Source organism: Lepidochelys kempii, chromosome 18 (assembly GCF_965140265.1).
Source record: "Lepidochelys kempii isolate rLepKem1 chromosome 18, rLepKem1.hap2, whole genome shotgun sequence".
In the NCBI taxonomy this organism is placed as follows: Eukaryota; Metazoa; Chordata; order Testudines; family Cheloniidae; genus Lepidochelys; species Lepidochelys kempii.
In genome coordinates this window covers 1,613,663-1,634,823 of record NC_133273.1, presented here as the reverse complement: position 1 = coordinate 1,634,823, position 21,161 = coordinate 1,613,663, and the positions used below count along the sequence as shown (strand labels likewise).

The window sequence follows — 21,161 nt, the reverse complement described above, 5'->3', positions numbered from 1 at the left end:
TACTCCATTCTATTTCTGCATTAAAGGGCCATTGGCAATTGCACAGTCTAGGCTTTTCTATTCTTCCCTGGACAGCTGCCTTTGCAATTCAAGTGGCTTCAAATATTTTCCCATTTAGTTTTTCTAGTGTCATTTGTATTTGATACCAAAAATTTCAAAGTTCAGTTCCAGTTGGGGAAAAAGTTTTAAATACTGGTCAGCCCAAGTATAATTACTGCTTTACTTCCATTTCCTGTTGTCAATCCCAACCCTAAACACTAGTTTATTTTAAAGCAATCTGTCTAATGTAGAGAAACTGCTGAAAAACATAATCTGGGAGAAGGGAATGTAGTGGCTATTGTAATAACCTATAAAAAGTGGTTATATTTATGCAGTGTGCAAAATCTACATCAGCATATGTAGAAGTTGCCAGCAGTGCGCAAAAGGGTTTGTGAGTGAGACCAATAAGGACGTGAGTGGCAGAAATGTTGGATCCGGGTTTCACAGAAGGCTGTTTTCCGCTGTATCTACTACCTTCACCATCTAAATAAAAAACAAAGTATTTTTACTCTGAGCCAGCAGTGACTACAGTTTGTTCTGTTGCTTACAGCTACCAATAGGAGTAAAGAATATTGTCAAGAAGAATTATGAAAATCAATAGCCAATGGTGACCAGTGCAAAATAGACTAGGGTACTTTTCCACTAACTTTGAGGTTTTATTTTATTTTTTTCTTATAACATGTATTACTTTTTATTAATGGAATATATTTTGGCTTAAGTATTCTTAAGATGTAACTTTCCAACTCTTATTTCAGAGCCAATTAAAAGTTAGAATTTTCCATGGAACAGTGATAAAACAGGTACTTCTGCTCTCAGATTAATCAACACTGGTTTTTGCACCCCACAACTCTCTTTGTAGGGTTTTTGAAGCAAATTGCTTTTTCTGCTTTCATTGGCGGATAAAATAGAGCCTGTAGTCCATCAGGAAATATTTATGTTGGTGCCTTGTCCTTGTCAGGGGAAGTGCTATCCTGTTTCCTCAGCTGTGAGACAGAAGAAACGAAACCCATACTCTGCTTTTGGGATTCCTCCTGTGAAAAACCTGATTTGAATTGTAATCTGTGCATCATCTCCTTAGAATCATCGTAGTCTCCGCTTACTACTGCAAGTGAAGGGTCAATAAAGCCACCACCCTCCAATATACCTAAAGGTTTCGGAGAGGGGTTAGAAGCTGTGTGTACCAAGTGTCTCTTCAGTATATCACATGACAAATTGCCAAAACTATTAAAGCTGAAATTTTAATTTTTTAGTGTAATAAATTGACATTTTCTTGTGTTTTAAAATCTGAGGTTTAGTGGAAATGTCACACGGGACCGTTTAGGGTGGAAAAGAAATAAAGTTGTATATGATTTGTGAATTGGTACTGTAGATTATACTTTATATACTCTTATGGTAGAAATAGACTGTGTGCATTTCTTCTTCCTGAAGATTTTGATTATTCTGCATCCAACTGTAATGAATAGATGAAGGTAGGAGGAATATATAAACACTGTAGAATAAACTATAGTATTTATAGACTGCTGCTTGGAAGTATTAAATATAGGCAATTTTTAAAAATGTTTCTAAAGGGGAAAGGAAAATCAATTCTATCAGTGGTGAATGCTTGTTTTGCTTCTGTCATGTTTGGTGGTGTTAGGAACATTAAGAAGCAGTGAAATGGGGCTGTAATCCAGCCTTACCCCATTTACTTATTTTTATTTATTTGTTTATTTGTTACTTTCTATTTGGGTGAAATAAAAACTCAGTAACTTGAAACCAGCCTTTGTCACCTACTTAGAATAGTTTAACTATCCCAGTAGTTTGTATATGAAATGTACAAACTTCACTGATAGGTGTACTTTTCTGCCCTTATTGTTCTTTGTTAAACTCCCATTTTAGAACATATGGTAGCACAGGAGAAGAAAGTAATATGTATTAAATCAGTCTCTGCACAAGTACCATGAATTAGCAGAGCTGTACTGCTTTGCTTGCCCCCCTGTGTGTCTTACATTACTGGCAGGCACAGCTAGCAGGAGGGAGGAGTGCGCACACAGTGTTTTGCTGCTGTGCATAAAAACTCAATGTGGGATCTAATTTAATGTACTCTGTTTAATTATTTGAGCTATTATTAATAGATTACCAGATATCATTCCAGGAAAGACTGGAGTTCAGTTAACAAACTGAGAATTAAGGGCTTAAATGCTTAACTTGAATTCTTCTAAGAGATATCCTTTCATTTTTATTTATATTTTCCATGCCTTGCATTCATTTTTATTTCCATTTTAACACTTAGCGAATTACCAGAGAATGTTCTAAATGTTCATTGCGTGTGTTAAATGCTGAATCCTTTCCCCCATTATAATGTGAGGGGGTAGGAAGTGATTTAATGATATGAGCCCGGAACTGGGAAACAGGAACTCCTAAGTTCTGTCCAGGCTCTGCCATTGGCAAACTCTGTTTTCCTGGACAAACCATGGGTTAACCTATTTGCTTCAGTTCCCTCATTTGTAAAATTGGGATAACGATACTTACCATCACATGTCTGTAAATACTTTGTAGATGAAATGCACTATATATGTGCAAATTATTGTTTTAGTCTTGTTTGCCTTGCAGAGATTTTCATGCGTTCCCTGTAGTGTGCAGGACACTAGAAGTGCTTACCTGGCTGTTAATTGCAGTGTTGTAAGCAGAGGTATACCCTCCACTCTCCAAAAACTTGAGTCAGTCAAACCACTTTAAGGATATCCACTTGTCTTAAACACTTAATATTTAACCTTTTTCTCTGGACTGTATTAAGAATTTCTTTATTCTTATAGTAGAATGCCTTTAAGATGACTAGCAGCTTTGGTTGTGGCTCTTCCAGCTCTTGGGCAGCCCACTATCACTGGAGTGGTGTTAACCTGTTATATTGTAGTACCTGTCTGTCACTGTCCTTCAGCAAAGCTTTGACTTTTTGTGGTTTTTCTTGTGGGTTTATTTTGCATGTAGTATGACATTTTGTTTTTTGTTGTGGTCTTTCTGACTCTTTGTGCCTTTCCTTTTGTGTTTGTTTCTCCCACCTTTCCTCAGTTTGCAGCGGGGCCTCGACCTGCCCATCACCAGGTACAGTACCCTTGCCCCTTCGTTATCATCCTAAACTAATCTGTTGGGAGAAGGGGGAGGTTGGAGTTTATCCACCTACTAACTTTAAAAATGCAAGCTTGCTTTGTGAGCCAGATCGTTTCCAAACATTAGCACGTGCTATAACCTCAGCTAACAAGCAAGCATAATATCCCATGATGCTTTGCCTCCTAATTAATTTCACTGTACTTACTATTAACAATCCCATTAAAAACATTTGCTTAGCTTAAAAAAAAATGTAGTAAGACTATTGCCAGGTATCTTTCAGATTTTCTTGCTTTTGGGGGAATTTCTGAAACTTACTCGAAACTTCAGATGGCTTCAAAGGGGAGTAGGATATCCAATACACACAGATTCCTTTGAAAATATCGGCCTTTAAATTCTAATGGCTTTTAACAAGTCATATTAGTTGCCAATTTGTTTGTGGGTACAGTGAAAAAACAATTATACATACCTTTGTTGTTCCCAGTATATAAAGTCACATGAGGAACACATGCTTTCTAGAACAGGGCAGAAAACAAGAGTTTAAAGAATAATAACACTTAATGCATCTGCTCATTCACTCACACACAGAAACCACATGTGAGGAAGAAATTATCATTTGTTACTATTTATGCATAGTTTTAAGCTCTCTTGTTGCTATGGATTGTATGGATAGGCTTATGGTGAGGGAAGAACCATTAAAGGTGAGTGTATTTGCACCTGCCCTTTACTGTGTACTAATAAGCACCATGACAGAATTTGTAACTTGCTGGGAGACCTACCATTTCCTTTTCTTGACCTTCTCTGAAGTTCTGTGGTTATAAAAGAAGTTATGGGAAAATTAGTAACAGTTCAAAGATGAGAAATATTCATGAGTTCTTTTCTAGATCATTTACCAAAAGACAAAATTTGTGTTTAGTGTGTCTTGCTAAAATTCTCTCCTAAACTCAATGAGAACCAGGTGTACCCGCTATATGAAGAATTTGGATCTAGAGATTTGCAGATCTTTAACAGTTAGCGGTGTATAATACCAGTACAGTGTAAAAAGTGTTTGGTTGCTTTACAATTATAATCGAGTTAGGAATCCTATTACAATATGATTAAAACGGTTTTATCCATTGGACCCAGCTGTGACCCTATAACTGGGTTTCAACCTGGGAATGTCCAAGGCTTTAGTATGCTTACAAAACCAATATATATCTTAACTTTGTTGCACCCAGGTTCTTGACTTAGTTGTTGTATAAACACAATTCTCTCTCAGAAACAAGAATTTATTAGAACCACACTAAGACCTAGATTCTTACCTGTTCCCAGTATCCTCTGGACACAGTTCTGTATGTGTGTGAGGGGGAAGAATGGGATTGGTGTATCGACAGGCTAATCCTGAGACTGATTCTATGCCTAGGTAGTCCCCGGTGTAGTTTATATAAGGGGTTCTCAACCTTTTTCTTTCTGAGGCCTCCCCCCCTCACCTCCCCACATGCTATAAAAATTCCATGGCCCACATGTGCAGCAACAGCTGGTTTTCTGCGCATCCAGTAGATTAAAAGCCAGGGCTGGCATTAGGGGTTAGCCAGCAGGGCAGTTGCCTAGTGCCCCATGCCACAGGGGGCCCCGTGAAGCTAAGCTGCTTGGGCTTTGGCTTCAGCCCTGGGTGGTGGGGCCTGGGCTTCAGCTTCCTGCCTTGGGCCCCATCCAGTCGAACACTGGCCCCTCTCTGTTCTATTTTGGTGGCCTCCTGAAAGGCCCCCCAGAGGGCCCCGGACTCCTGTTGGAGAACCTCTGGTTTATATATGCCAGTGCCAAAGGGTGATGATGGAGGTAATCTGACACTAAACCTGAAAACTGACACTGAGAATGTTGTGCCATCATGTTAGGAATCTTGGGGCTAACTTAAATTATTATTCCCATGTGAACTGAAAAATGTTACAAATCACTACGTTGCAGTCTTTACTCTCATGGGTTAATTAAAATGTTACACAGTCGTTACTTTGAGAACCCAGAATGAGAAATTTTTTATGCAAAACATTTACCAAATACTGAAATTTACTATATTTGGTACCAACTTTTGCTATAATTGATATTTGGAAAAAAGAATTTTTGTCTTCTAACACAGTATCAGGAAGAGCAGGTTTTTATCCTAAATTTAAATTTTCTGTGTAATATGCACATTATATCATGGTTAAGTCACATCTCTTGTGCATTGATTCCATATCACTGTGAATGAACACATATAATACAGAGTATTCTTTAGTGCTATTTCCTGTAATTATTGTATCATTAATATGCTCTGATGAGCATGACTTACGTTCTCGAAGTGACTAGCAACTTTATAAAGAATTTATTTAAAATATATTATGAATATGTCAGTTATAATTATTTGAAGCCTGTTGATGCTATAAAAAACAAAATTGAAGCTCTTGTGATTTCATAACCTCTGAAAGCCCAGTTTTAATGTTTTTCAAGTAAACAACAACCAAAGTCAAATGAAAATAGCTGCCGTGGTTTTGTTGAAAAGCTAAGCAATTGCTCCTCTCTCTCTTGTCAGCAAATGTATTTCCTGGGGCGGAGGATGTGTATGAATGTGGGGAACGTCCTTTCCTAGCTCCATAGATGGAGCTAGGAAGGGAAGCAGGAGGTGGAGGGAGGTGTTCTTCACTCCCCACCTCTCTGTATGGAGCCATGGGGGAGTGTTCTCTTTTCCCACCCCATCCTTGAAGACAGAGATAGTATGGGAGTGTGATCTCCACACACATGGAGCAAGGTTCCATGGAGATGGGGAACCAAAGCGCATGCTGATGGTTCCACTGTGGGAGCAGTTGTTAGCTCTTTTTCCATTAGTGGATATTTGAAAGGACAGAGAGGCTGTGAAGGAACGTGGCTGGTACAGCCATGGTGCTAGTGCTTAAACTAGTGCCATGGTGTAGTAGAATCTGTTTATAGGTTTTTATTATTTCTTTTAATTTATAAAAGCATCCATCATACGGACTCTGGCTAATGAAAGATAAAAAATAAAGTACAGAATTTGATGAGCACTACTAATACTGGAAGACTTTTGTCCACTAATAAACTACATACCATCACCTTCAGGCAAAAGCTTGGAAAAAGAAATGAGCCTTACATCAATTCCCTTAGGTCAGCACTCAGGCTTTTGCAGGCCAGTTGGGGAAGTAAATTCCAGAGCCAAGGGCCCTCCACTGCAAAATCACTGTCTCTGGTACCCAGACCTTTAAATTCAGAGAGAGTTTTAACTCAAGCTCCCCAGCTCATCTCGGTGAGATGGTGAAGGTGCAATTATCTCAGCCAAGACCCAAGCCAGATTAAAGATCAGAGACAATACTCTGACTTGTACCTGGTGGTAAGTGCACGTCTCACATCCACTAAGAAAACAGCATTCTTCGAAAGTGTTTCCATCTTTCCTGTGCAGATACTCCCTCTCCCTCTCCCTCTCTTAGGGTCAGGGAAAAGTTATCCTGCCAGTCAATTCTTCTCTTTCTCTTCTACCTCAAAATTAATAACAAAGGAGTTGTCTAAGGCTGTGGAGAGGCATAATTAACAGAAGAAAACAGCCTTAATGTACCAGTCTGATTTGGTTGTAATCTTGACAATTTGTTGCTTTGTCCTTGTGTTTCCATTGTTACTTTTTTCAGCCTTTTGCAAAGCCATGTCTGCTTATGGATCTGTAACAATTACTAGTCGTTAATTGACCTGGATATATGTAAACAAATGGCTAATGTTTATTATGTTTAAAATAAATGTAGCTTGTTTGCAGAACTCCTGCTAGAGAGACTGCCTTTATTTTTCAGTCATATGGGGTGCGCTTCACAGGCTTTTCAGCGAAAATGATGGTTTCGTTTAGAAGCATGTCTTTTGCATATGGCAAAGCAAGCTCTTTCCCTCTCCTTTCAGAGTTCTTGATGATTTAGATCGCATGGAGTTTATCTCATGCATTGCAATACGCCAACACATAGACAAGGGAGTGTTCAACTAGACCAGTGTGCTAGAGAGCATAATGTAGAAAATCCACTGAAAACCATGTGGGACTAGAAATAGTCTGTAGAGAACAATCCTGCATCACTTGGGGATGGACTAGATGAGACCTTGTAATGGGGTCAGCACCCATCTCTCATGAGTGCCCCCTTTTCTCTGGCCAATATACCTGCAGTTAGTCTTTTCAGCGAGGCAGCACCCGCTTCACATGGGTAGCCCCCTTTGGTTGGTTGAGTGTGAGCCTGCTTTTAGTTTTAGTTCTTATGTCGGGGTGGCACCTGCCTCTCGTGAGCATCCCCCGGCTGATGGTTCTCTTGGTGGGTCTTCAGCGACTCAGCCCGAGATGCAGACACTGTCCCCCTTTCCGGGGTATACAGTCCTGAGTTCTTATCACTGCCTTGGTATGGAGCTATAGCTCTTAGGCTTCTTCCCAGAGGCTCTGTCGTCTTCAACCACCAAGCCATGGCCCACCTCAGTACCCGCAGCTGGTGGAGTTTTAGCAGGCCTCCCTAGGCTCAGTCTTCAATCAGGCCAGTGGGACTCATCTCATTACCCTTGCTAGCCAGGCCAGGTTCTGTGCTCAGTCCCCCTGGGCTTCAGCCTGCCCGCACTGACCTTCCGCTGGTCCTCCTGCTCTTCCCGCCAGCCAGGCACCTGGTCTTCAGCAACCTGGGCTTCATGTCCTGTTAAGCAGCAATTTTCTAGTTTTGTTTCAGATACATTGTGGCATTCATTTCACAGTGATGAGAACTTTGTTAGGTCTTGCAGTACTTAGGCCAGGTTTACACTACAAACTTGTATCAGTATAACTGCGTTGCTCAGGGGTCTGAAAAATCCACATCCCTGAGTGATGTAGTTATACCGACCTAACCCCAGTGTAGATAGTGCTATGCCAATGGAGAGTTTCTCTTGTCCATGTAGCTACCACCTCTTGGAGAGGTGGGTTAACTACACTGACAGGAGAAGCTCTTCTCTGGGTGCAGCAGCATCTTCATTAAAGCACTCAAGTGGTGGAGCTCTGCTGCTGCAGTGCTGTACATGAAGACAAACCCCTAGCCTTAAAGAGAGGGCGGGATTTGTGGGAGAGGTTGTCAGGAATAGGTTGCTGGTGTTGAGGATTTCTAACAATAACCACATCATGGACCTCCTTACCCTAAATGCTGGTCCTGACTCTGTAATGCATGTGCTCCAAGGTAACACTTGCATACAGGGGAATGAACTGTGGACAGTTTCAACCTCAATTCTGAATTTCCTTGCTCTTGTCAAGGAAGGCATTGTTAGTATTACGTCAGCCTTTGTATTTGCATATAAACTTGTGACATTAAATTGTTAGCAAAACAGAGTTGCAAAATGCCACCCTCTAGGAGTAGGTTTAGATATTGGCAGCTTCACTTTGGAGGGGAAAGAGAGAGGATAGGGCATAAAGCGTTTTGCCAGCTAGGGCTTGTTTTGAATGGCTGAACCTATATACAGCTTAGGTGTTCTCTCATGCTTCGCTGGGTTTCTGCTTTTTTCCAGAATTAAGGCCTTAGTTTTTTTCATTTGGAAGGGTTTGCTGTATCTAAACATAATGAAGTAAATTCTGCTAGAGACTTCTCACGTTGGATTGACTTTTTTTTTTAACGTAGTTCTCCCCTACCCCCTTGTACAATAACAAGAAGGATATTCTCCCTGCTCCCTCTTAAAGACTCACTTTCTTTGGGAGCTCCACTAACACTGACCCACATGTTAGTATGGCATTGCAACCCAAGACTCAGGTTTGTAAATCCTCTCACTCAAATTTGACCCTTCCCCACCCCCCCACCCCCCAAAAAGAAAAAGTTTTGGTTCTCCTGTACCACCTGGTTGACAACCTATTCTCTAAACAATGGGTGGTATTCTCCTCTCACATTAGTTGACAGAATTGTAACTCATTGATTTCCCAGTGTCTGTCTTTTTAGAAGTAATGAAATCATTGTGTCTTTGCTCCCCTTCTCCCAAGAATCATAACTGGCTGTCAGCAACTTTTGCTATGACATAAGCAGTATTATTTCTTAAAACCCAGCAATCTCCTCACTATGGGTTCACTTTGAACCCAGAACTGCAAGGATGGATAGTTATGTAACAGTTTAATATAAGGCCTCAAGCTTGCTAAGCATGCCATGTGTTTTGGAAGGCACTATGTTTTGGTTCTAAGTGCACTTTCATTCTACTTATGACAGCAGAAAGAGGAGCCAGTTTGTTTCTCAGGAAGCAGCATTGTTTTAGAATTGAATTCCTGTGACTTTACAGACCGCTTCAGATGTTCTTTTAGACACACTGATTGATGGTAAAAAGCCATACACAAATCAGTAATTTCCATTTCCATACATTTCTTCACTATTTTGGTGGCCTATATTGCATATTTCCTAGCAGGTTTGTTTGTTTGCTCCTAAGAATGGAGAGACCTTGTTGGAGGAGAAAGGCAGGTTTCACATACTTCAATTCCAATGTTGAAGGACCACACTCTTTATTTTCTGAATTTGAAAATAATATTGATTTTTTTTCTATGGTAGCTGTGAACACGTGATATTGACTGTAGATACTGGCCTGGCAAGCTGTCACACTAATTTGGATAGTGGAGAAATTCTTGACTAGTTGACATAATGAGAGACGAGATCAAAGTTGAGTCTCCATCCAATCTGTTTCCACCTTGAATACATATAGAAACAGAGGGACACTGATTCTGTATGAGGCGTTCCATTGTGGTTCAACGGTGGGCTAGAAGTAACTACATCTCAGCAAGCCAGCCAAGAGGTAGTCAAAACTAACACCAGAGGAAGAACTACAGAGAAACAACCTTCATCCTTGAATCCTACATACAAGCCTGTTCTTGCTCATCTTTGCCAGCTCAAGAGAATGCATAGGTTATAAGGCAAAAACACAAAGATGGAAGAAAAATGAGATTTAGAATTGCAGTCCTGGCAAGATCCTTTTCAAGCCTATATCTGTGATGCTGTGTCAGTAAGAATATCAAATTTCTGAATTGTTTCCACGCTCTTTCTGGTGTCTCTGGATACTGGAAATCATAGAAATCATAGCCACTATCAGCATGAACTTCTCCTATATCAGATAGTGATCACTTGGTACTCCAGGGCTAGACAACCATCTAGTTTCCACTAACCCAGAAGTTTGGGAGTTTGTGTTTTTTGCCCCAACAATTGAGCTTTCTTCTGATTCAAAACACGTTGTAGAATGTGACTGATGATACAATTCTTCATCCAGGTGAACTGGCTTAGTAATAAATTTTTTGCTTTCATCTTCATATTCATTTTATCTGGTCCTCAGAGAAAGGGAGTAAGTGCTGACATTTGTGGAGAGAAATCATTCAATACAGGGACTATCATGGTGTCTCTCAATCTTCAAGAATGACCAAAGTACCTGTTTTGTTCTCACTGTCACTGTTTCTAAGTACAGGTGCATCATAGGATCCTTCTGCCTTGCTCTCTTCTCCAGTGAACTTAAGAGTGAAACATATATGTTGGCCCATCCTTTCCCAGTGCCAGGCTAGTCTCCCTTAGCCCAGACTTCTATTCCCTAATAATTATCTGCCTCTCTTCTTCCCTGTACTCATGGTATAGTTTGCCATGGGCTGACTGCTTGCTTTAATGCACCTGATCAATCAGCAGTGGTCGCTGTAGAGTGATGTATGACTACCTTACTTTCTGCTTAGCAGTTTGAAGCACATCTCTCTTATTCTTCTAGTCTTGGTATAGAGTTGGAGACCAAATCTAGGATTTCAGCATAGGCTTATTTCTATTTTGTGCATAGTGCTATTTCTGGACTACCAATATAACTAAGAGAGGAAGAGAAAAATGTTTGAAGTTAAGAACAAGCTGCACATAAAGTCTTTCTCCAGTATTCTATTTGCTGCAAATTTTATTTTTTTTAACTTATATTTTATTCTTCAGTGTAAAACTTTCTAGAAAACTTCTGCTTGAAACATGCTTGGGATTCTGACAGGAAAAGATTTCTTGACACTAGCTCAGTATCTTTCCTGCCCTGTTATATAGAAAAAAGGATAGAAAGATTATTGAAACTATAATATTAGGGTTAATGTTATATCCTCTCCCTTCATATTGATCTGTAAGTTGTTCCATTGGCTTTCTTTCTGTTTCCTGTTGCTTTCTTGCTTCATTATTGAAGGGAGGATTCAGACCCATCCAGGTAATTTTAACTACTGGTTCTGCATGGCATAAGTGTTCCTTTATCACATATTTCATTATTAAATTAATGAATGTATTAATGTATAATGCATATCTTACCTGTTCAGTTTCAAGATTATTAAGACTGTAGTGCCCTGAATGCTTCCACATCCTGGATGCTGATGCTTGTCTTAAAGAGAGTTGAGACCTGAGCCACATATCACCAGGTTGCTGGGGCTGTCTGTGTGAGCTACACTTGTGTGGTGGGTTACTTTATGCAAGTGTGCTGGAAAAGCTTGGTGCAACTTAGAAAGGGGTTGCCACCTTTTTGAAAAAGGAATGCAGGACATATAGGCCCTTCAAACTTTCAGTAGGGTAAAGAGGATAAGTATGGGGGGACCTACAACCCCCATAAAAGTCTGAATTTTAGCTTTTCTGGAATATTTTCAATGCAGTTTCCTTGATCTTTTACTGCCTTATCAAATCACATATAAAGTTGGTATTTTTTTCAGTGTACCCCACCCTATAAAGTACATTTTGCATAGAATCCTTTCCTCTGACCTTTAGTCTGAAAGCTGGTGCATATAGTTCACTAGACACACATTAACAGTTATACCATTACAGTTTAAAACTTAACTGTTTGCTCCTAGTCTGTCTGTTCTACTTTGTGCCTTGTAAAACTGAGGATTGTGTGTAAAGGGCCATTGTTAAAAAATGAATGGAAACGGTCCTGCAGTTTTCTGAATGGGTGGCAATCCTCTGAAAGTGAGTTTGGTGGGTTTTTTTTAAAGTATAGTATGGTTTTCTCTACTATTATTTGATATTGCAAATTCGTTTTCTTTTCAGGAAAAAAAACCTTTTGACTTCTTTTTGTTTTTGCTTTTTGCTTCCCTCCTCTAGTTTTTTCAGAGGCCTCAAATACAGCCTTCTAGAGCTGCCATCCAGAACAGCAGCCCTTCTATCCGTCCTGGTGCGCAAACACCAACTGCAGTGTATCAAACCAACCAACACATCATGATGGTTAACCATCTGCCAATGCCGTACCCAATGCCCCAGGGCCCCCAGTACTGTATACCACAGGTAATATATTGCCTAAGCACATGTGACCTTGGAAGAGCTACAGTTATTTTTCCTGGATTAAAAGAAGGTGATCTTTTGGGACTGCAGGAAAGGTGGAGGAAAAGGCTGATATAATTAGCAGCATAACCCCTGTCCTTTTTGTTCTTTAAATGTATACATTTACCTATTGAGGCAGAGATGGAGAGTGGATAATCATAAACTGTATCCTTTTCATTTTTAAGATGAAAAAATTCTACAATAATTTTCTTCCTCTGAAAGAGATGATGGAAAACTAAATTCTTCAAAAACATCTAGTACTGTAACAGCTCTTAAATTGATTTAAGAGCTATGCTTTTACTATTAAACATTGGCCTTTGTTTGAGTCCTGCATTACAGAAATGAGGGGAATAAAATCAAGTTGACTGTGGTCTGCCTCAGCACTGATTTTGTGCATATCTTTACCTCAGATGACACAGCATGCATTTCATTATGTCTTTTTTTTTGGCAGGCAACATTCTGAATCCGTGTTTAAAAGGGTTTCATAATCTTATTTTTAGGATATTTTTTAAACCAGGTTAATTACAGCTTAAGTATGTAATGCCATATCACATGACAGTTATTTGTAAATTCCTTGTAATTTTTCTCTTCCAGTATCGTCATAGTGGCCCTCCTTATGTTGGGCCTCCACAGCAGTATCCTGTTCAGCCACCAGGGCCAGGCCCATTTTACCCAGGCCCGGGTCCTGGAGAATTCCCCAATGCCTACGGTAAGCAGGGAGGAGGATTGTGCATGGTTTGGGGAAGGAGGGTGTTGCTGGATATTTGGGGTGGGGGAATGTTTCTTGATTTGTTATTTTTTTACAGCTGGTTTAATATTGTAAAGCCAAAATAATTCTTTTGAATTCAAAACCATTGCTAAATTTTAAAAAGATGCATCCGATGAAGTGAGCTGTAGCTCACGAAAGCTTATACTCAAATAAATTGGTTAGTCTCTAAGGTGCCACAAGTACTCCTTTTCTTTTTGCGAATACAGACTAACACGGCTGCTACTCTGAAACCTGCTAAATTTTAGCGTGTTGTGCTTCTGATTAGTCACTCTGTGATCATACACGCACACAGTTTTTTGTTTGTATGAATGTTAGTAGAAAAAAGCTGTTGTTCATACAAATATTCTTAACCATGTGCAAAAAGGAGTATTCATGTGTGAACAAGAGTATTGGCTGTTTGTCATACACTGTCTAATCATCATCATTATTATTATAATTATTTATTATTAGGGCTGTTGATTAATTGCCGTTAACTCACACAATTAACTCAAAAAATGAACTGTAATTTAAAAAATTAATCATGATTAATCGCACTGTTAAACAATAGAATACCAATTGAAATTTATTAAATATTTTGGGGTGTTTTTCTACATTTTCAAATACATTGATTTCAATTACAACACAGAATACAAAGTGTACAGTGCTCACTTTTATATTATTTTTTATTAAAAAATACACTGTAAAAATGATAAAAGAAATAGTATTTTTCAGTTCACATCAGACAAGTACTGTAGTGCAATCTCTTTATCATGAAAGTGAAGTTTACAAATATAGATTTTTTTTTTGTTACATAACTGCACTCAAAAACAAAACAATGTAAAACTTTAGAGCCTACAAGTCTCCTCAGTCCTAATTCTTGTTCAGCCAATCACTAAGAGAAACAAGTTTGTTTACATTTATAGGAGATAATGCTGCCCACTTCTTATTTACAATGTCACCTGAAAGTGAGAACAGGCGTTCACATGGCACTGTTGTAGTTGGCATTGCAAGATATTTACGTGCCAGATGCACTAAGGATTCATATGAACTCTTCATGCTTTGGCCATCATTCCAGAGGACATGCTTCCATGCTGATGACACTGGTTAAAAAAATAATGCATTAATTAAATTTGTGGCTGAACTCTTTGGGGGAGAATTATATATCTCTTGCTTTGTTTTACCTGCATTCTGCCATATAATTTCATGTTCTAGCCGTATCGGATGATGACCCAGCACATGTTCGTTTTAAGAACACTTTCACTGCAAATTTGACAAAATGCAAAGAAGATACCAATGTGAAATTTCTAAAGATAGCTACAGCACTTGACCCAAGATTTAAGAATGTGAAGTGCCTTCCAAAATCTGAGAGGGATGAGGTGTGGAGCGTGCTTTCAGATGTCTTAAAAGAGCAGTACTCTGATGCGGAAACTACAGCACCCAAACCACCAAAAAAGAAAATCAGCCTTCTTTTGGTAGCATCTGACTCAGATGATGAAAATGAACATGCACTGCTTTGGATCGTTGTCTAACAGAACCTGTCATCAGCATGGACGCATGTCCTCTGGAATGGTTCTTGAAGCATCAAGCGACGTATGAATCTTTAGCGCATCTGGCATGTAAACGTCTTTCAACACCAGCTACAACAGTGCCATGCAAATGCCTGTTCTCACTTTCAGGTAACGTTGTAAACAAGAAGCACACAGCATTATCTTCTGCAAATGTAAACAAGCTTGTTTGTCTGAGCAATTGGCTGAACAAGAAGTAGGACTAATTGGACTTGTAGGCTCTAAAGTTTTACATTGTTTCATTTTTGAATTCAGGGTTTTTTGGTGCATAATTCTATATTTGTAAGTTCAACTTTTATGATAAAAAGATTGCACTACAGTACTTGTATTAGGTGAATTGAAAAATACTATTTCTTTTGTTTTTTACAGTGCAAATATTTGTAATAAAAAGTAAATATAAAGTGAGCACTGTACACTTCGTATTTTGTATTGTAATTGAAATCGATTTATTTGAAAATGTAGAAGACATCCACAAATATTTTAAAAAATGATATTCTGTTATTGTTTTACAGCGCGATTAATCATGTGATTAACCATGATTAATTTTTAATCACATGATTAATCACGATTTTTTTTAATCACTTGACAGCCGTAATTATTATTTATTAATGTTAAGGTCTAAGCGCCATTGGGTTGTGCACTGAATACATCCATAGCCATCCAGTTAACATTTTTTATTCATTTTTCTCCTATTTCAAAAAATTTTGCATGTAGTCAGGGAGCAGAGAAAAAGATCATGTGACTTGAATGGCCAGTCCCGCACCATAGTCAAACCAGTTTGTGAACAGCCCAAAGACTGAAATTACATAACAACACATGGTTTGTGAATGATTCACTACAAGTGAAGGCTATTCCATAACTTATTTGCAACAAATTATTTGGCCAGCAAGGGGGCCTCTCTGTTTCATGGAGAGAGTGAGTGTGGTTTTTGTGGCAGTGAGTTTGGATGGTAGAGGAGTTTTGTGGGAAATGCTCCAAATATGACAGACCTGTAATAACAGATTAAATGTTGACAGTTATTGTAATTTGTATGAGCAAAGATGTGGCATTAAGGGGACACCATATTAAATTAATCTAAATTTTGTAACAAGGATAGTTTTGTGAAATCAAAACAAAAATGAACTTTAATGAGCTTTTTTAAATGACAGTGAAATACATTCCAGAGAGGAAGCAAACTCTATCCTCACCTCACCCTCTGCAAGATGCACTTCCAGACTTTTCATGCCCCCAGTTTTTTCTGCATAGTGGGTAGAATTTGGTCTTTATTATAACAAACTAATTTGAAATATTAGCTAGGTATTTGTTGTTGTTGTTACTATGCTGACAGTGTACCTTTAAAAAAGTAGTATATGTTCATTAACATGAGTCCATTTTCCCAACTTATTCCTTGTTGAATTTGGGTGAATTGTAGGATTAGGTAGCCTGTAAATAACAATGCAAATAACAATGCATGTGCCTGTTACTTACTTTGTAGGACCATATTTAGCAATAGGAGCTAGGTAGGTGGACCCCTGTGCCCACATAGGTCCCTTTGGAAGCCATTGGGGCTTTTCATGTAGGTGCAGGGGTCCGTCTATATGGATCTCATTGCAGGATTCGTGCTCTGGTCAGTAATTTAATGTAGGCCAAGTGATGTCACTTCTGGGTATTTTAATTACATTTGGAAAAACTATGATGGGTGGTGGTGTTTGCCTTGTTTTGTTTTATTTGCTATTTGGTGCACTTGGGGTATTTTTTGAAGGAATGCGAAATTGTATTTTAGACCTTTATTCTTGTGCAACTTTCATCAAATTTCATCAGATTTTTTTTTAATTCACTATGGTGATTTATGGGAATATTTTGAAAAAGTCTCAAGAATGTGTGCAATAATAATACTTAGTTCTCATCTCCACATTTTGCTATTTTATTAATTTTTCATTTTTGCCTTATGTAATCTCACTGTTGAAAAGTGGTTTATTTCACTACCACTACCTTGGCACAACATTCTGAAATCTGCTGGATTTGCTTTATCAACTTTTCATGCACTTCTAGCTTTTAATATTTTCATTTAGTATTTCTGAACTTCAGAAGTGGACTGAAAAGTTTGGTGGTTAAACTAATTATTAAAATTGCTTAGGATCCCAAAATAGGGTAGTTTTCACAAATGCTGACTCAATTTAAAGGAAATTGTAATTGAAAATAAGTTCTCACTTCGGTTATTATTTACTTGTCATGAACCAAGGTCTGGACCTTTTATTTGTTTATTCAGCAACAGTTAATCATAGAATCATAGGACTGGAAGGGACCTTGAGAGGTTATCTAGTCCAAGCCCCTGCACTCATGGCAGGACTAAGTATTACCTAGACCATTTCTGATGGGTGTTCGTCTAACCTGCTCTTAAAAATCTCCAATGATGGAAATTCCACAATATCCCTAGGCAATTTATTCCAGTGCTTAACAACTCTGACATTTAGGAATATTTTCCTAATGTCCAATCTATACCTCCCTTGCTGCAATTTAAGCTCATTGCTTCTTGTCCTATACTCAGAGGTTAAGAAAAACAATTTTTCTCCCTCCTTGTAACAACCTTTTACATACTTGACACTGTTATCATGTCCCCCCTCAGTCTTCTCTTTTCCAGACTAAACAAACCCAGTTTTTTCAGTCTTCACTCACAGCTCATGTTTTCTAGACCATTAATCATTTTTGTTGCTCTTCTCTGGACTCTCTCCAATTTGTCCACGTCCTTCCTGAAATGTGGCGCTCATAACTAGACACAGTAACCCAGTTGAGGCCTAATCAGCGCAGAGTGGAACTTGTTCTTTCCCTATTTTAGCCTCTTCTGATCCTACCTCATTTTCATTAGTGTTCACTATGTTAGGTGTCAAATCGCCACCAACCCTCTTAATGTTGTTTTTGTTTCGGTTTTCACTAAGAACCTCTGCCATATCCACATTTTTTGTTATTGTTTTTCCCCCCTCATTGAGTAATGGGCCTACCCTGTCCTTGGTCTTCCTCTTGCTTTTAATGTATTCGTAGAATGTTTTCTTGTTACCCTTTATGCCTGTAGCTAGTTTGATCTTGTGATGATGTGATAGTGACTTACATTTATAATAGCCCACTTATCCCAAAACCTTATAGTGATGTCACCAACCCTACATTGTGTTATCTCTGAATTAATTGGGCAGTAGGAAAGGGAACATAAGGGAGACAATTTCAGTTTATATTTATGAAATCATCACTGCAGGAGAAATAAAGAAAATAAATGTGGCAATGACTCTCTAATTCTGATACAGTAACTTGGAGAATACATGGCGTAGCTTTAATTTTTTGTTTTTCTGGTGATTCTCTTGTCTGGCTTTTGAATCACTTCCCACTCTCCTGACAGAATTTTCCTTTCTTTATTTTGTATTTTGAAAAAGTTGTTGTCCTGATTTCTTTTGTGCTCTTTGAACTGCTGTGATTTCTTGCCACGTAGGCTGTAATCTTTCAGTCCCAGTCTAGTGCAGGAAATAGCCCAACTTGATTGTCATGCACATTGTGTAAAGAGTTGTCACTTTGGATGGGCTATCACCAGCAGGAGAGTGAATTTGTGTGGGGGGGTGGAGGGTGAGAAAACCTGGATTTGTGCTGGAAATGGCCCACCTGATGATCACTTTAGATAAGCTATTACCAGCAGGACAGTGGGGTGGGAGGAGGTATTGTTTCATATTCTCTGTGTATATATAAAGTCTGCTGCAGTTTCCACGATATGCATCTGATGAAGTGAGCTGTAGCTCACGAAAGCTTATGCTCTAATAAATTGGTTAGTCTCTAAGGTGCCACAAGTACTCCTTTTCTTTTTGCGAATACAGACTAACACGGCTGTTACTCTGAAACCAGTCTAGTCTAAGGCTGCCTTGTCTGCTGAGCTTTAGTATGCTGAGCTAGTAGGCCAGAGATGATAATCTGCAGTCCAGCCTTCTATAACACAGTTAGTGCTTTTAATTCCAGGCAGGCAGAGAAGTTCTAGCCAAAGAGGAGGATGCCAGCGCATACAATAGGTGAAATGAGATTTGTCTGTATCATGCATCTGTCTCCTGCTGTTGTTTCCTGTATGTGTAGGTAGGCCTGGGATACTATTTATCTCTTCACTGAAAGAGTAAGCATGGTGCCAGGCGCTGATCAGCTTCTTTGACTCCAAATAGTCTGAACTTGAACTTGTTTAATTTGTGGCCATTAATAACAATCAGATAGCATGTAGTTTAAATTTGAAAGCCTTCTTTATCACAAGAAAACAGGATACACAGCTGCTTTTACGCAACTGTGCTGTTACCTTTTTGTCCAGCTGTGTGACACATGTAACTGCTACTGGCCTGAGAACCTTGTATCGTGTGTAGCTGCTAACCAGCCAAAATCCAAATATCAGACAAGCCCCAAATAAGGATACGTAAGAAATTTCCAAATATGAAATTTATAAAGATTGGAAGGGGTTTTTGGTTGACTGGTTGGTTGGTTTTTTTACCAACTTAGAATCATAGAATCACAGAATATCAGGGTTGGAAGGGACCTCAGGAGGTCATCTAGTCCAACCCCCTGCTCAAAAGCAGGACCCATACCCAATTAAATCATCCCAGCCAGGGCTTTGTCAAGCCTGACCTTAAAAACTTCTAAGGAAGGAGATTCCACCACCTCCCTAGGCAACGCATTCCAGTGTTTCACCACCCTCCTAGTGAAAAATATTTTCCTAATATCCAACCTGAACCTCCCCCACTGCAACTTGAGACCATTACTCCTTGTCCTGTCCTCTTCCACCACTGAGAATAGTCTAGAACCATCCTCTCTGGAACTACCTCTCAGGTAGTTGAAAGCAGCTATCAAATCCCCCCTCATTCTTCTCTTCTGCAGACTAAACAATCCCAGTTCCCTCAGCCTCTCCTCATAACTCATGTGTTCCAGACCCCTAATCATTTTTGTTGCCCTTTGCTGGACTCTCTCCAATTTATCCACATCCTTCTTGTAGTGTGGGGCCCAAAACTGGACACAGTACTCCAAATGAGGCCTCACCAATGTCGAATAGAGGGGGACGATCACATCCCTCAATCTGCTCGCTATGCCCCTACTTATACATCCCAAAATGCCATTGGCCTTCTTGGCAACAAGGGCACACTGCTGGCTCATATCCAGCTTCTCGTCCACTGTCACCCCTAGGTCCTTTTCCACAGAACTGCTGCCTAGCCATTTGGTCCCTAGTTTGTAGCTGTGCATTGGGTTCTTCCGTCCTAAGTGCAGGACCCTGCACTTATCCTTATTGAACCTCATCAGATTTCTTTTGGCCCAATCCTCCAATTTGTCTAGGTCCCTCTGTATCCTATCCCTGCCCTCCAGCATATCTACCACTCCTCCCAGTTTAGTATCATCCGCAAATTTGCTGAGAGTGCAATCCACACCATCCTCCAGATCATTTATGAAGATATTGAACAAAACCGGCCCCAGGACCGACCCCTGGGGCACTCCACTTGACACCGGCTGCCAACTAGACAGGGAGCCATTGATCACTACCCGTTGAGCCTGACAATCTAGCCAACTTTCTACCCACCTTATGGTGCATTCATCCAGCCCATACCTCCTTAACTTGCTGACAAGAATACTGTGGGAGACCGTGTCAAAAGCTTTGCTAAAGTCAAGATACAATACATCCACTGCTTTCCCTTCATCCACAGAACCAGTAATCTCATCATAGAAGGCGATTAGATTAGTCAGGCATGACCTTCCCTTGGTGAATCCATGCTGACTGTTCCTGATCACTTTCCTCTCATGTAAGTGCTTCAGGATTGATTCTTTGAGGACCTGCTCCATGATTTTTCCGGGGACTGAGGTGAGGCTGACTGGTCTGTAGTTCCCAGGATCCTCCTTCTTCCCTTTTTTAAAGATTGGCACTACATTAGCCTTTTTCCAGTCGTCCGGGACTTCCCCCGTTCGCCACGAGTTTTCAAAGATAATGGCCAATGGCTCTGCAATCACAGCCGCCAGTTCCTTTAGCAGTCTCGGATGCAACTCATCGGACCCCATGGACTTGTGCACTTCCAGTTTTTCTAAATAGTCCCTAACCACCTCTTTCTCCACAGAGGGCTGGCCATCTATTCCCCATGTTGTGATGCCCAGCACAGCAGTCTGGGAGCTGACCTTGTTCGTGAAGACAGAGGCAAAAAAAGCATTGAGTACATTAGCTTTTTCCACATCCTCTGTCACTAGGTTGCCTCCCTCATTCAGTAAGGGACCCACACTTTCCTTGGCTTTCTTCTTGTTGCCAACATACCTGAAGAAACCCTTCTTGTTACTCTTAACATCTCTCGCTAGCTGCAGCTCCAGGTGCGATTTGGCCCTCCTAATTTCATTCCTACATGCCCGAGCAATATTTTTATACTCTTCCCTGGTCATATGTCCAACCTTCCACTTCTTGTAAGCTTCTTTTTTATGCTTAAGATCCCCTAGAATTTC

General features: G+C 39.7%; 1 protein-coding gene across 17 annotated transcripts in view; it reads left to right on the top strand.

The window, feature by feature from the left end:
• Positions 1-21,161, top strand: part of EIF4G3 (eukaryotic translation initiation factor 4 gamma 3) — a 440,859-nt gene that overhangs the window by 219,050 nt on the left and 200,648 nt on the right. For 5 of the 17 annotated variants that reach the window (XM_073316589.1, XM_073316594.1, XM_073316587.1 and 2 more), the window contains 3 exons: positions 3,088-3,120; positions 12,174-12,353; positions 12,984-13,098. In XM_073316589.1, coding sequence (XP_073172690.1) covers positions 3,088-3,120; positions 12,174-12,353; positions 12,984-13,098 — 328 coding nt within the window. Of the gene's footprint in view, positions 1-794; positions 840-3,087; positions 3,121-11,274; positions 11,296-12,173; positions 12,354-12,983; positions 13,099-21,161 lie in introns of all 17 variants that reach the window. The other 12 variants (XM_073316588.1, XM_073316593.1, XM_073316582.1 and 9 more) reach the window with 7 other exon arrangements.